The sequence below is a fragment of the Pantherophis guttatus genome, chromosome 5 (genome assembly GCF_059756535.1).
Source record: "Pantherophis guttatus breed Tessera chromosome 5, ASM5975653v1, whole genome shotgun sequence".
Taxonomy (NCBI): Eukaryota; Metazoa; Chordata; class Lepidosauria; order Squamata; family Colubridae; genus Pantherophis; species Pantherophis guttatus.
This window is the reverse complement of record NC_142067.1, coordinates 90,629,542-90,645,100: the sequence shown is the minus strand read 5'-3', so window position 1 is coordinate 90,645,100 and position 15,559 is coordinate 90,629,542. Positions and strand designations below refer to the sequence as shown.

Here is a 15,559-nt window from a genome sequence, read left to right as displayed (position 1 = left end):
GAGACAGGCTGCGGGCCCCACCAGTCAAGGTATTTCAGCTGATGTGGTCCAGGAGACGAGCCTTCTCTGCTGTGGCTCCTGCCCTTTGGAACATCTAACCCCCCCCCCCCTTGGGGTGAAATCAGCTCCCACCCTCCTGGCCTTCCTTAAGGTCCTGAAGACCTGACTCTGTCAGTTGGCCTAAGACCCCAGTGGGAAACGGCATTATCTTTCGTAGTGGCACTATTTTAATTGTAAGGCCTTTCCTTCCTTCTGTTACAACACAGAATCCATTTTGTTTCTTGCAAATAGAGATTATGCTGGAGTGTGGCACCAGGTTTTGCAGGATGCCAACTGTATATTTCTCTTAATTTAAAGAATGTGAAGAAATAGATGGGGCAGGAAGGAAAAGTGATGCTAAAGAAGTATCTAGTAATAATACATAACGGTCAAATTATGTACCCCTGTGGATCATATCCATAAAGTGATCTGAAAAGAACATTTTAAAGAAAGCAAACACTTGTCATAGAACAGATGTTTCCATCTGTTTCCACTGCTGCTGCTTCTTGCAGTTGATTCAAAATTTAAACTGCTTGGAAATATTTGGCTGTCTACAAGCATGTGTCTAAAAAAACTATATTGATAAGGAGGTGATCTATTTAAGAAAAAATGAAACAGTTATAGTTTGTATGTCTCAAAGAAAGAAGCAGTTATCTCATTTACAAAGGGCTAGCCAACTAATTTGATACAATTAACTATTACATTGTTTAATCATGACATTTGCAGACAAAATAAGCTTGTAACTCACCATCCTAATTAAGGAACTTGTAATGTTCCTCATTTAAGGAGCATTACAAGTATCCTATTTCTCACCAACTATATGAAGAAAACATTTAAGACAACTTTAGTTCAATAATTCTCTTAAAATCTATTTAATGATAGTATCATTATTGCTTTCATCATTACACCAACAAAAAGGGAATGTCCCACAACATGGCTGCAACCAAGGCTTCCAAACAATATTGTACATATCAAGTTGTTGGGGGACAGGTGTGAGAGTATTACGATGTTTGGCCACTACTGTTGCCATTTGACTTATGATCATGTTAAACAGTGGTTCAGAAGCTGGGGACAAGGGGTTGGTCTCTGAAAGATCACGTGAAAGATCAAAAAGCAAAGGAGGGTTATGATGGGTTACTTCATCACCGAAACATTGGCACATTTTAATTCCATAACAGGCTCCGGCCCCCTGGGGTTCAAAGTTTGGGGTTACATAATGGACTTTCCAAAGCGCACCACCTTTAAGAGAGCAAATAGATATTCAGTAGCTATCATATAATCCTGTCATTTCCCAAGTCTATCCACAACACTGAAAAGAGATTTGAATTAATTCCACTAATTTACTTCTGTGACATTTCCCCACCTTGGTTTGGGCCTTGATAATTTGTCAGAAAAGAGAGATATGATTGGTTCCTTTTCAAGCTGTTGAATTTTCATTCATTCATCATTCATTCATTCATTCATTCATCCATTCATTCATTCATTTATCCAGCCACCCATCCATCCATCCATCCAATACCAACTTGACTGTGATTTTATATGTGACCTCAGGAAATTGGGTTGATTCAATAAACTGTAGTTCAATTAAGTATGGGACAATGTTTCATGCAAACTCAGCTACTGCCTTATGTGAAGGATGGTCTTGAATTCCAACAGCATTGCCAAATATATTAAAACTAGAGTCATAAACTTGGCTATGGAGTTAAACATCTTATAATTATCTAGAATGATGGATCATTTTCAAATCAAGCAATATACATATTTAACAATTCTGTTGCTTTGAAGAAGAATAAAATGTAGAACTGCAAAAGGGGAGAAAAAATAATTCAGAGCTACTCATAGCAAATTTTTGCCCTGCGTTTGGAATATAGCATGCAAAACTGATTTTTATCTTCGAGACAAATCAACTAATCATATATGAGGCATAAAAATACATCCATGGCATCCATTGTGCAACTTGGTGATTTGTTTGCAGAGCACATCTTCCAAAAAAACTGATAGCCAGGCAACTTTAAAAAGTTTTTTTAAAAGGAAATGAAGTCAAACCTTACTGATTTTTCAATTTTGCAGAACCGCAAAGTAGCTGTACAGTAGAATGAAAAACTCCCAAGATAAGAATGGCAACCCGTAGAAGAGAAACAGTATCAAGGAACAAACCTGGGCTGTTTTATAATCTCTTCACAGGTTAAGCCACCTTTACAGCATGCAAGCATGAATCTATGCATAGTAAATGAAAAATCATGCGGTACTGAATGGCACTTTTTAAAAATCGGGATGTATCGTTGTTTTCTATACGGGTGTATAGGGATATGCAAAGTAACATTGGCATACCAAGTCAAATTGTGGCCCAGAAGCTACATGGCATGGCATATCGATTAAATCGAGGAAAAATAAAGTAGAGTTTGTACTTTCTCTCTTTCTCTCTCTCTCTCTCTCCCTCCTTCCCTCCCTCCCTCCCTCCCCCCCCCTCTCTCTCTCTCTCACACACACACACCTGGAAATTTACAGCATATACTCAAGGGAGACAATTTATACTTACTCTCTTTCTGGTACCAACGCACTGCATGTAAATGTGACCCACAGTAGTGAAACATGAATTCATGCTCTGAGTGTTTAACTTCCTCCCGCAGTAAAGGTACTAAGTTCTTCCCATCAATTATCCTACCAAAAGGAACAATACGTCTATGAAAGGGTTGTCCCTGACTAATATAGCTGCCAAAAGGTTCAAGGCAAAGTCTAAAGAGAGGACTTTGTTGAAAATTACAAGGATTATAAAAAGAATGTAAAAACCATTAATGCCAGTGTTGGCATTTATTTATCTGAATCAGGTTCTTCTTTCCTAGTAAGTTTTGACACACACACCCCCAGTTTCATGGATAGTGCTCATAGATTTGCTGTAATTACATAAAGGAGGACTATGAAGTTGTGCAAGAACTTGATGTAAATTATAAAGCTTATAATGAATGTGATGGAGTACAATAAATAAATTTAAAATGTTTTTTTTTATTATTAGATTTATATGCCGCCCTTCTCCAGAGACTCAGGGCAGCTTACAATGCGTTAAGCAATAGCCTTCATACTTTTGTATATTTTATACAAAGTCAGCTTATTGCCCCCACAAACTGGGTCCTCAATTGACCTACCTTAGAAAGGATGGAAGGCTGAGTCAACCTTGAGCCTGGGGAGATTCGAACTTGAAATAATTGCAGACAGCTGAATGTTAATAATAGGCTTTTTAGTCTGTTGAGCTATCCAGGCTCCTAAAATGTTGGGGGAATGCATACTTATACTTAGAAAACATAAGTTGTATTCAAATTTCTCTTATGGTTTAGATATATCTAATTTACAGAGATGTCAAGACATGCTGATAAAGAAATGTGTGAACCAGGGCTGCCTGCAAAACTCACCAGGCAGTTCATCTAGGGTTTATATGAGTGTCTATATGAGCTTTTTAGGAAGCAAGCAGAATCTAACACATCTGGTGCATTTGTTTTTCTATTTTTACTTGTCCTCAAATTAGGCCACGTGACAATAGAAAACATTATGCCAGGAACCTAATTGCTGCTGGTGGCTGTGATGGGTAGTGAACTCAAAAGACACATCTTCCACTTATACATACAATTCGGGGGCGGGGGGGGGGAGGAGGACGGGGACCCAGTTGCTTCACTGTGCAGCATTTGAGCTTTTAGGTGTCCCATTACCGTCTTCAAAATCAAACTCTTTCATAGCCTAATTTTTAATATATTTTGCATGTTTGTCTTAGTTAATATTGAATATCTCATTCACTTTTAGAACAAAACTGCATACCTGTCTTGTGGCACTGATGCCCCAGCCAAATGAGCCACAGTGGGGTAAATATCCATCAGACTTGTGGGTTCATCAAGAACAGTATTAGGAGCGACCTTTCCTGGCCATCTAACTATTCCAGGCACACGGATTCCTCCTTCCCAACCTCCCATGCCCTTTCCACCTGCATCAGGAGTAGCAATAGGAAAAAGATAATAGTTGTATGAAGTCAAAATTACAAGTGATTGATTTTATCCTACAGTTCACTTGTTTCGTTTAGACAAAGAAAAAAAAAACTCATTAATGTAGTAGTGGGAAAGCTATGACTCTTGTTGATCAACAACTCACCACTTTTATGGATCACTATTTCTTTCTTCATTTCATTGCTATGTTGTTGTTGTTTTTTTTGTCAGTTGCTGAAAGGCAACTATGAGTGTATAAAGAAAATATCCCCGTGTTGCACAGTACATCAAACCACTACTAAAAACAATAAGCAACCCCCTCCGAATGAACCTAAACATTTTAAAGACTTGAGAAAATGAGATTTTTAAAGATCTTAAAAGACCTGGAAATAAAACAATATTTGCTTTGTGTCCAAAAGTGATCAAACCATGGTTGCTCCTCTTATTCCATCAACTTGAATATTATTATTGAAAAGGCTTTTTCATCAAGGATTCAGAGAAGTATAAATGGGTGAAATTCAAGGGCTAGGAGTGTAACGGTTATGATTCACAAGTCACAGAAGCAACTCTAAAACCCTGTCAGCAGTAATAAATCAGTGAAGGCAAGTCAAGCAAAGCTGTAAAGAAAGCGCCAACACCTGCATTTATGGATTCAGTTAACTGCCACCCTCACACCTGCAAAATACTTCAGTGAAAATACTAGAAAATGCTAGAAGCCCCAGTTGGGTGAAGCAGAGTTTTTTGCTTATAACATATGCCACAGGAGAGGGGTGGGCAACTATGACAACTTTACAACTTGTGGACTTTTGCTCCCTGAATTCCTGAGCCAGCCATGTTCAGATCACTTTCAGGTTGTGGGGGGAAAAAAGAAGACATCAAGGGACGTTAGACAGAGAAGGAATAGCACTACCAATTGCATTGGAACTCCAGGAAGAAACTTGTCTAAGGCTTCTTCAAACTAATAATGTTTGTAATTTTTCAGATAGCCCAGTCTCAACATATGAAAACCCTTAAAAGGTGAAACCAGCATGTTAAAAATGGTCAGGATGCCAGTAAAAACAATACAATAATTGGTTACTACAACCACTGTCTATATGTTTGGAAACTCACATTTCCATACTTCCCAAAGATAGCCCATATCTGAGGCATGACAGTGATCTAAGTACATGGATAACAGAAACAAAACTTTCATACCTTTAAGTCTACCATTCCAACCACCAACCTGGATGTTCCCTTCTCTAAATTCCAAATGTCCTCCATGATCAGAAGTAAAATAAGTAAAAGTCTTGTTCCTTAATCCCACTCTGTCAACAGCAGCAAGAATTCTTCCTAAATAATCAGAATAAGCCCAACACTTCATTTAAAAGAAAACACTGCCTTTATATAACTATAGATTATGTTGCCAGATACTGTCAGTTTAAAATATTACAAAAGTATTTAGGAAAATATGCATATGCAATATACATATAAAATGTATAAAAATTACAAAACATGTAAATGTAACTATAATGTGATACACACAAAAACACTCACATGGAGGGTACACAAATATACTATAGCTTCACAATACCATCGCTCTACCTTTTTCTGCCACCAAATTATCTCAAGGTTATACAAGAGACATTCTTGTACTGTATCTGTCAATTGAAGATTTGGATGTGGATGAAAAAGGAGCATGTTTAAGCTCTAGCAATGGGAACTACTGATAGGGAATGGTAAGCTTTTATTTCCAAGGATTTGAAATCAGCTGCCAAATGAAATATTTCCTTCAACTGAAAGATGCTGGATGGTAAAGATGTTACTGTATACTGTATATTATAGAAAAATATGAGGGAAAAGAATTCCCAGATTTTTGACCCATAGACAATAGATCAGTGTTTTTCAAGCTTGACAACTTTAAGATGTATGGACTTCAACTCCCAGAATTCCTCAGCTAACTTGGGGAATGCCAGAGAGTCATCCACACTGAGTGGCCATGGTGTGGATATTGGAGGGCCTTTAAACATTAAACTATCTTACTTACCTACCATCCAGTCCATCTCTTCTACATTGTCTCCATATAAACCATGCTGGCTTTTCCCATGAAATATCTTTGTGGTGAAGCAGGGTGTGTGGACATGGAAGAAGGAAACGAAGAGCAGGAATGGTCTTTTTTTGTTTCTGAGAAATAAATATAAGAAACTTAATTCTACCCAAAATGACAGAAACAAGAACCAATAAGAACCAATAAGACTCATAGTTAAAAATACCTAACTTATCTTAGTGGATGCCCAAACTTTTCTGCTTCTCTATTGTTGTATAATCACCAAAAGAGTGAACAATAAATCATAACAGCTCTCTCATCAGTTCCCTTGATCATTACAATCAAGCTACTTTATCTTTATCTATTGTTGAATTCACAATGTAAAAATAATAATGTTTAATAGGAACCAGCCAGGTTTTGACAAAGCTTTGCAGGTAATACTACATTGAAGCTGTTTTGCAAAGTCCTTTGTTTCTAACAATGAAGGAAAGTGACTGTGTTACTTTGCTTTGGATGTCTTTAAAGGCCCTCCCACCAACCATCCAGATCATGGCCACCCAGTCTGGATGAGCCATGCATGCATCAAAAAGGTTTCCAGTTTGGAAGTGCCAGCATGTGCTCTGCTAGAGCCATCCAGCCTGAGAGAGACATTTGTCTCTGCTGACAGGAGGATTGTCTTGGATATTATCTACCACATATTCTCAAATGATGGGCAGTAGTGGCATATTAGGTACACCAACTCAAAGCTTTCTTTGATTACAAAACAACCAATTGGATCAGGGTGTCCTTGGCAGACACGTAAGGTTTTTCAATCAAATTATGAGGATTCAGTGTCAGTCAAGGGCAAAATGTTGGTAGCTGTTGCTTCCACCAACCATTGGCAAGAGAAGAGGCAGGTCAGCAGCACTGAAAATCTTCTGTAGCACACTTTGCTCTCCCTTTTCCTTATTGGCCTCTCCATCAGGAAGAAATAAGTGGGCTAAGAAACATTTTCAGGAAGCAGTGTGGGACGATTGCCCAAAATCATCAAAGGCAGGCATTCAAGGTCTTCCAGGCTGACTGTTTCAACAATCATTGAAAGCAAACCTGCAATGTTGTCAACATTGTCAACGTTTACCTTTTTCACCTTGCCAGAAAAGTGAAGCAGTCACTTCCGTGGCCACTTAATTGAAGCATTATGGCTCCTCATGCAAGATGTATGTGATCAACACTGGAAACACAGACAGCTTGGCTTAAATACTTCAGTCTAGTATCAAGGTATATATTTTTATAAATGCATACAAACAGGGAGGTGATAGTTTGCTTCCAACTTAACATATTACCCCTCCTGTTCCCTTCTTAGACACAACCTGCATGGAAATCAAAATCTTTTCTATCCAATCTGAAACAAGAGTTACTTTGAAGTCAGTTTAATAATTTTGTTAGTTACCGTTCAATAAATGTGACAGATTCTTTCACTATCCTGGAGGCAGCATTTTCTAGGTTTATTGGTTGTTCAATAACTGTGTGGTCTCTCATCAACATACAGTTCCAGTATCTTGCAAATCCATAATCGGCAAACCAGGAAATAAAAAATAATACACCACAAAAAGTTATGAAAGCAATTGTTTTCCATTTCACAGGGAACGAAGTAGCCATCTTTATCAGAAGAAGAGTAAACACTAAGAGGGCAACCATCTGTGTGCAAAACCAATAGGTAGCTTGCAGCTCTACATCGACTTCCGGATCCTTGGTAGCCTGGCATTCATTTAGTAGGGTCAATGGTATACCATAGAAATAATCAAAGCCATGTTTTAAAGGATGGTGGCAATGATCATTACGGGATTCACAATTCACCCCTTGGTGCCATTTTCCTGAAAAGTTAAAAGTTGATTGGTAGTCACCAGCTAAACCATGATTTTTATTGTATGTTAATAGATTTTGATTCCAGTTATGTTATAAAGGTAACATGATGTCCAATTTAGTCATATGAAATGAATAATAGAATATTGTTGACTTCCTCCCTCCCTCCCTCCCTCCCTCCCTCCCTCTCTCTTATATGTTTCCAGCTTTCCCCCCATTATTTTCCTTCCATAGAAAATTTAGTAAAAAAAAAAAAAAGTAAAGGCAGATTTATTGTGCAACGTTTCAACTGGAAGTAACCTAACAGTAGGGGAATTCTAAACTTCAGCAAAGAAAAAGAAAGAAAAAGAAAGAATGCAAAAATAACCCAACATCAATAGTCTTAATTGTAAGCTTGCCCCCTTTCTACAGACGCGTGAGATTTAACACAGAGAAACAGCAGATGAAAGTCAAGTGAGAAATAAAGCTTCTATATATTGTACCTATAATACCAGTGGCATAACCTTTCTGCTGAAGCAATTTAGCAAATGTTGTTTCATTTTCAGGCAAGCCTCCTGAAGCACCAGTCCGAATGAAAACACGTTTTTTGATTTGAGACACCATGCCTAAAATATAAACGGGAGAAAGGAATTAGTCTTATATTCAACCTAAACTACCCACCTGACGGGAAGTGATGAATAGGCTGGAAGCTGTAAGTTTGGAGACAGAAATGTGAGAATAATCTTGCTATGCAGCAGAAAAGCAATGCAGGCATGAAAGGATAACAGCTTTCCTTATTTGTAAGCCTTCAGGCTTACAATATGCATTCTGACCATTTTTATTAAAACAAGAGTAATTTTGTTTAATTTCGTTGGACTAAAAATCCTCCAAGGTCCCTTCCAAGTCTGTTATTCTATACAGAACATAGGAATTTTTATGACGTCTTTTATACTCTGTCCTGTTCGCATGGCAAATAAAATCGTACAGTTCCTTTGGAACATTTTATCCCCAGAGGTGAGTGATCCTTAGAAGAGTGTGGAGATCTGGTTCTGCGAATTGGTATGATTGGCTGGGGAATTCTGGGAGTTGAAGTCCACAAGTCTTAAAGTTGCCAAGGTTGGACAGCCCTGGGTTACGTTGTGGTTGCCCAAGAATATTGTGATCTAAAAAATAAGAGTTCTTTACTTCCTTTAGAGATGTAAGGTGAGGCCAATAAGCAAACCCTTCTGTAGGGGATTATTCATCACATATATTACTACAGGAAGTGCCAACCTGATCTGATGGGGTATCTGCCAGTCAGAAAAGCTGCTCTGCTTGGGGTACACACTGAAGCTGCAGCAATATGTTGAGTGAGTTTTACTCCTTCCTTTGCCAGCTGATCAATATTAGGAGTCCTGGAAGGAAAAACCAAGAGTTGTCTTGTAAAGTATGATTAGGGGAAATTACCATTCTAAACAAATGAACTTTTCCTTGGTACACACTCACTCTTGGGAATTATGCAGATAATAAATGATTGTTTTATATCACATATTTTTATTATTCCAATATATAGAGAGCTAATACAATTAAGTGTATTGTAATAAAATATCTGTTAACCTTTAGGAGGTCACAAGACATACTATTGTTGTTGTTATTGTGTTTAGTTTTTAGTTTTCTTCAGGTTTCAAAAGGCTATAATTGAAGACATCCAAATCGTAGCGCCCAGAACCACTTTCCTAGGTCTGGGAAATAGAAGTTACATGAAAATTCGTAGCTATTTTAAGATTCATAAAATAACTACTTTACTGATAACTAAACCAAAAGCTAATAAATATCTGATAAAAATGTAAATTAAAAACTACAATAATCATCCCATTTGCTTGAAAGTATAACTATTTTCTTTTCTTTATTCATGATATTTGTTACCCATTCATTCCTGAAAAAAAGTCCACAATAATATATAGTTGTGCTTTGCTTCACTTGCCTATCTTAATAATATCATCTCCTATAAAAATTCTGTAGTGATTATTACAATTTCCAATTTAATTTACACAAACTCTTCAGTGCTTCTGTCATGGACTTGTTATGGTATAAATTGAAAGGCAAATGAACAAAACCACAAGGAATTTTGCTTTCAAGAAAGTAAAAACCTCAAAGGTGTAACTGAGATAATGGCAAATAAAATTTTCAGTTGACAGTTAGCAGCTGTTCTCCAACCACAGCAAAGGGATGGGTATGGGAAGCAACACAAAACCTGAATGGCCAAGGAAATCAGCAGTAGTGCTAAGACAGTTTTTGGCAGTGTTTTTCAAACTTGACAACTTTAAAATGTTAGATGGGACATTCTGGGAGTTGAAGTCCACAAATCTTAAAGTTGCCAAGGTTGAAATCCAATATCTTGAAGTTGTCAAGTTTGAAAAACACTGGTTTATGGTACACTTGTCCCTTATAGCATAAAATTGTCCACAGGGGAAAAAATGATGTCCTTGAGGATTGGCCTAGAATACAGCCTTGCAAATCCTTCAGTCAAATTACTAGATCTTCCAGGACAGGAGGAAAATAGCCAGGCAGCGGTTCAGTTCCTGCTTGTTAAAATGGGAACTGCAACTGAACCCTTGAAGCAAACCTGTTTTTAATGTGGATTGTATACATCCTACATCTAAAGCCACTTCCTTTATGACGTAACAAAAGATGTCATTTGTGAATGACATCTTAACTTTTTAAACTCTCTCTTCCCAGGTCAGATTGGTCATTGTCTGCATTGCAGCAATTGCCTCTTGCTTTCCCACATTCCTATCCAAAACACACAATTAAAAAACTCAAGTAAAAAATTGTGATTCCTTTGAGCCACGTCTGGCAGGCAAAACATTGCTAATCTGGTCTAGTTTTTTTTTTTAATAGAAAGGATCTAGCTTATTCATGTATAATAGTTTTAAAGACACATTCATTTTCTTACTTTATTTTATTCCCTCTAGTCTCCGCTCCTCTCATTAGAAACATTGCATATTTTCCCTGAACTGTGCTTTCATGGTTCCTAGAGTCGCAGAATATCCCTGGCACATTTTAAACTTTACACTTACCTGATGGTATTGTTACCAAAGCATCCTAAATCTCCATATCCAAGATCATCTGCCATTATCAACAAAATATTGGGTCTTGATGCATTTATTCCATATGTTTGGGAAAATAAAGAGAAAACCACCCAAGCAACTAGACTGCAGAGACAAAACCCATTTGAATTAGAGGTTTATATGGTTGGGATATTTGTCTTATTTTATTTTATTTTATTTATTTCATCAAGCGTGTATTTTATGACAGATACAAGTGTAAACATAATTATAAATACATGTAAAGGATATGAATAAAAGACAACATTAGGACAGGGACGATAGGCATGCTGGTGCGCTTATGCGTATAGAAAATATTACAAGAAAGACTTAGTTTCCTGGTATGCCATATACTTTGTGTCAAAACCTCCCTACGATCTCAAGGCAGGTGCAGAAAAGAGTGCTGTGTGAAGTCTGTAGACTGGCCACACTGTAAATTATCCTAAATTAAGATTGACTTGTAATGCAGCTTCTAGTGAACTCTTTTCCTTACCTTTTTATTGGGAATCTCAGCCTTTTTTTCCCTCATAAATTCTGATCTCCTTTTGGACATTTGCAATTACAAGTATGAAAAAGGCAGCATCTATTCATGAATAATAACAAAAAAGACACAACTACACAGATTTTGAACTTTACCTTTCATAATGATGGCATGAACGCTGTAAGCCGCCTTGAGTTGCCATGGGTGATTAGGCGGCAATATAAATTCAATAAATAAATAAATAAATAAATAAATAAATAAATAAATAAATAAATAAACAAACAAACAAACAAACAAATAAATAAATAAATAAATAAATAAATCATCAACTTTGAACCAAATTAATAGTTGTTGAAATTGAATTTGAAAGACACAAGAATTGCCGGAAATGAAACATCAATGCTGGAAACTCGCATCAATGAACAAATCTTATATGAGATAGATGATAGATAGATAACGCTAAATTGATAGATGGGATGATTCAATATTTAATAAAATTATTTCTGAATCATAAATTAAAATTGTTATTTTAAAAGCTACATCATAGTCTTCTAAGATTTCACCGTAAAATTTAATATTCTCTTGGCATTCTCTCAACAATTTCATAAAAATCATACATTTATACATATCTATCTATATTTACACACTCATTCACACTTCAGTACTTGAACTGACAGAAAAGTCCTTCCATTGAATATTTGTAATTCTTATTTTGAGACCATCGTTCCCCAGATTGTGTTAAGATAAAATCTTCCAGTTTTACTCAACTCTTGGTAATTTCTTGGGCAGAATTTACCACAGCTTTCTTCCAATCCAGCTTTGATTTCTGAGATTAGGTTACATTGGCTTATACTGCCACCTAGCTCATCCTAAATTAATTTAATGATATGTTATTTTATTCATTTATTTATTTATTTTATTTATTTATTTATTGGAATTTGTTGAACAAAAACAAGAACAAGGCTAAGAGAATACAAATACAATGACAGGGACAATAGGCATGTTAGTGCACTTATGCATGTCCCCTCTACTGACCACTTAAGTATGAAGTAGGTCCACAGAAGTCAATTTGTGACTGAAAATGTGAAAATTTGTAGCTAAGACAACTGAATCAAGTAGGGCACTCCAGACTTTGACAACTCTATTACAAAAATAATATTTTTTACAGTCCAGTTTAAAGCGATTTACATTGAGTTTAAAGCAGTTGTTCGTACGTGTACTATTGTGATTAAAACAGAAAAAGTCATTTACAGGTAAAACATACTATACTATAATTATACTAACATTACTATAACTATAATTATAAATACTGTAATTTTGTATGCAATACCTAGGTCTGACCATAAGCAACACAATTTTTCGAGCCTAGTAGCATAAGGAATTCTATTGTGTACAGAAGAGTGCATGACTTTTCTATTAATCAACTAATAATTATAATATACCATATTTTTCAGAGTATAAGACGCACTTCCCCCCAAAAAAGTGGATGAAAATTTCGGTGTGTTTTATAGACTGAATACAGGCCTGTTTTTGGGCTCCCGAACCCTCTTTTCGCCCTCCCCGCCCCTACTCTGTAGGCTAAAAACAGGCATGTTTTTAGCGAAAACAAGATGTGTGGAGCATTGCTGAGTGTTTCTGGGAGCCGGGGAGGCGAAAAAACCTTTTTTCCTGTTTTCTTCCTATAAATCTAGGTGTGTCTTATAGTCCAAAAAAACTGGGTAATTTTGTATTAGTTTTGTATTATTATTTTTGTATGCCATCAACAGTGACATGGGTTAAGCTGGATAGCCATATAAATGCATAAATAAATAGAAATGATTTGGAAAGGAAAAGTTTTCTATGGTCCATTATCAACAGTGTTGGGGCAAGCAATTCCATCCTAAAGCAGATGTATACAAAGGGCCCCATCAGCCTTTCAATGGCATGTCAGATCTGCCCTGCAAAAGGGGAAGATTTAAGTATACACGTAGTCCTCGATTTACAACAGTTCCTTTAGTGATCAAAGTTACAATGGCATTGAAAAAAGTGAATTCTGACCATTTTTCACACTTACGACCACTGCAGTATCCCCATAGTGACATGATCAAACTTTGAACACTTTGTAACTGGCATGTATTTATGATGGTTGCAGTGTCCTGGGATCATTTGGAACTTTCCTTTTGGAACTTTCTTACAAGCAAAGTCACTGGAGAAGCTGGGTTTACTTAACAACCATGTTACTAACTTAGGAACTTCAGTGGTTCGCTTAACAACTGTGGCACAACTGTGGCACAAAAGGTTGTAAAGTGGGCCAAAGTTCAGTTAACAAATGTTTCACTTAGCAACAAAAAAAAATTGAGCTCAATTGTGGTCATAAGTCAAGGACTACCTTTATCTAAAAGATTTCAGTAATGGGAGTGGGGGGAACAAGCAAATAAATCAAGCATAAAATTGATCTCCATTCCTCATTTCTTGCTTTCCAAGTCTACAATGAATTTAAAAATTGTTTATGTGTAGATTAAAAAAAACCAGGAGTCTGGTAACATCTTTTTTGCCCAACATGTTTTATTCAAAGGGCTTTGTGGGCTGCAGCCTGCAGGTCATTTAATCAGATGTTCAGAGTGGTTAAAGTGATGAAGAATTTAAATTGGGGTGTAGTGAAGGACAAAAGGAAAAGGGAGGGGATGATAGGTTGGTATGTAGATGCAGGCCACATGTTAGAGAAATTACAAGTACCTTTTCAATCAATAATTGCTATGATTTAAAGCCTGCTGTGTTTAGACCTTCTGAGATTGAAACTTATTGAAGTAAGTATATCTCCTCTCATAAACACATACTCTGTCATAAGCCCAAATATATAAATTTTATGAACAAGAAAGGCAACAGAACAAAGCTGAAATAATGAAGTGGAGTTATTGGTTTTATCATTGAAATATCAAATAATAAGTTTAAAGGGATATCTCTTCTGAGTCTACTCTCCTTAACCACTCCTTAACAGAAATTTCTAATCAATTTAAATATTTCTATTTTAGAAACCACACAGCATAAGCACTGTTCACACAGTCTCATGTTGAGAAATCAGGATTGAAGGGTCATGCCACCTTTAGCAGGCCATGACTCATGTAGAAAATGTGCCAGCCTAGCTCACAATGCTGCAATACATTTGTCAGTCTAACCAGGGGTGAGTTCTAAAATTTTTTATTACCAGTTCTGTGGACGTGGCTTATTTTGTGGGCATGGTTTGTGGGGGGGGGAGTAATGTGACTGGGCGGGCGTGGCCAACTTTTATTTATTTATTTATTTTTAAAAGCATTTTTTCTACAACCTTAAGAGGTTGCAGAAAAAAATGCTTTTAGAAGTTCTGATGATCAGGCAAGTCAGCTGGGATCGCCAGAGGCTTTTAAAGAGATTTTTTTCCCCTACAACCTCTTCGGCTGAAGAGGTTGCAGAAAAAAATGGTTTTAGAAGCCTCTGAAATCCCAGCTGAGCCACTCGATCATCAGAGGCTTTTTAAAAAACTTTTAAAAACATTTTTTCAGCCGAAGAGGTTGTACAAAAAATGCTTTTAAAAGTAAAAAAAAAAAAAAAAAGCCTCTGATGAGGTGGGCGGGGTAAGCGAGCGGCAACTGGGCCAGGGACCGGTTTGGGGGCGTGGCCAGCCAATGTTATTACCGGTTCTCCGAACTACTAAATTTTTTTACTAACGGTTCTTGTGAACCGGTGCGAACCTGGAGCAACCCACCACTGAAGTCTAACCCACCCCTTTGTGGGTCCATCCTACTTATGGATGTTGCTGACACAATCACATGAACTAACCCAGAATCAGGTTAAAATCATGTTTCTTACCTGACAACCCTGTGGCTCAGTTGGCTAGGCATTCTTCACTAGAGAGCAAAGAAGATATAAAATAACAGCACATCTCAGGGTTTAACTTTGTTGTTAAAAATTGACCTGAGGCCTTGAATGGCAGTGTTCAAAGTCCGTGGTGGGAAGGCTTGAATTTTTCTTATAGCCTCTTTTATCTCTTGTTGAAACTTTATAAAGTTTTTTTAAAAAGTACAGTGAAGGTTTTATGTTCTCTTGGTTGCAGTTTCACTTGTGACTGTAGCTCATAATTTCGGAAATTGGTCCCCACCTACCGCATTTCCCTGAAAATAAGACC

General features: G+C 36.9%; 1 protein-coding gene across 1 annotated transcript; it reads right to left on the bottom strand.

The window, feature by feature from the left end:
• Positions 1–882: 882 nt before the first annotated feature.
• Positions 883–15,559, bottom strand: LOC117673804 (arylsulfatase H-like). Its single transcript, XM_034431440.3, has 10 exons — positions 15,244–15,559; positions 10,911–11,045; positions 9,124–9,245; positions 8,355–8,477; positions 7,460–7,883; positions 6,031–6,167; positions 5,202–5,336; positions 3,847–4,009; positions 2,579–2,700; positions 883–1,278 (listed from the first exon to the last, which is right to left on the bottom strand). Exons 1-10 carry the CDS (start codon positions 15,273–15,275, stop codon positions 908–910), a joined length of 1,764 nt encoding a protein of 587 aa, XP_034287331.1. The 5' UTR covers positions 15,276–15,559; the 3' UTR covers positions 883–907.

What these genes read in the sequence shown, in the direction of transcription:
- LOC117673804 (XM_034431440.3), bottom strand. Translation starts at nt 15,275, where the DNA reads ATGCCTAGCCAACTGAGCCACAGGGTTGTCAG. An exon ending in TTATGCCACTGGTATTATAG is followed by an intron (nt 7,884 to 8,354) that starts GTACAATATATA and finishes TTAACTTTTCAG; the next exon opens with GAAAATGGCACCAAGGGGTG. An exon ending in GCGTTGGTACCAGAAAGAGA is followed by an intron (nt 1,279 to 2,578) that starts GTAAGTATAAAT and finishes GCTCTCTTAAAG; the next exon opens with GTGGTGCGCTTTGGAAAGTC.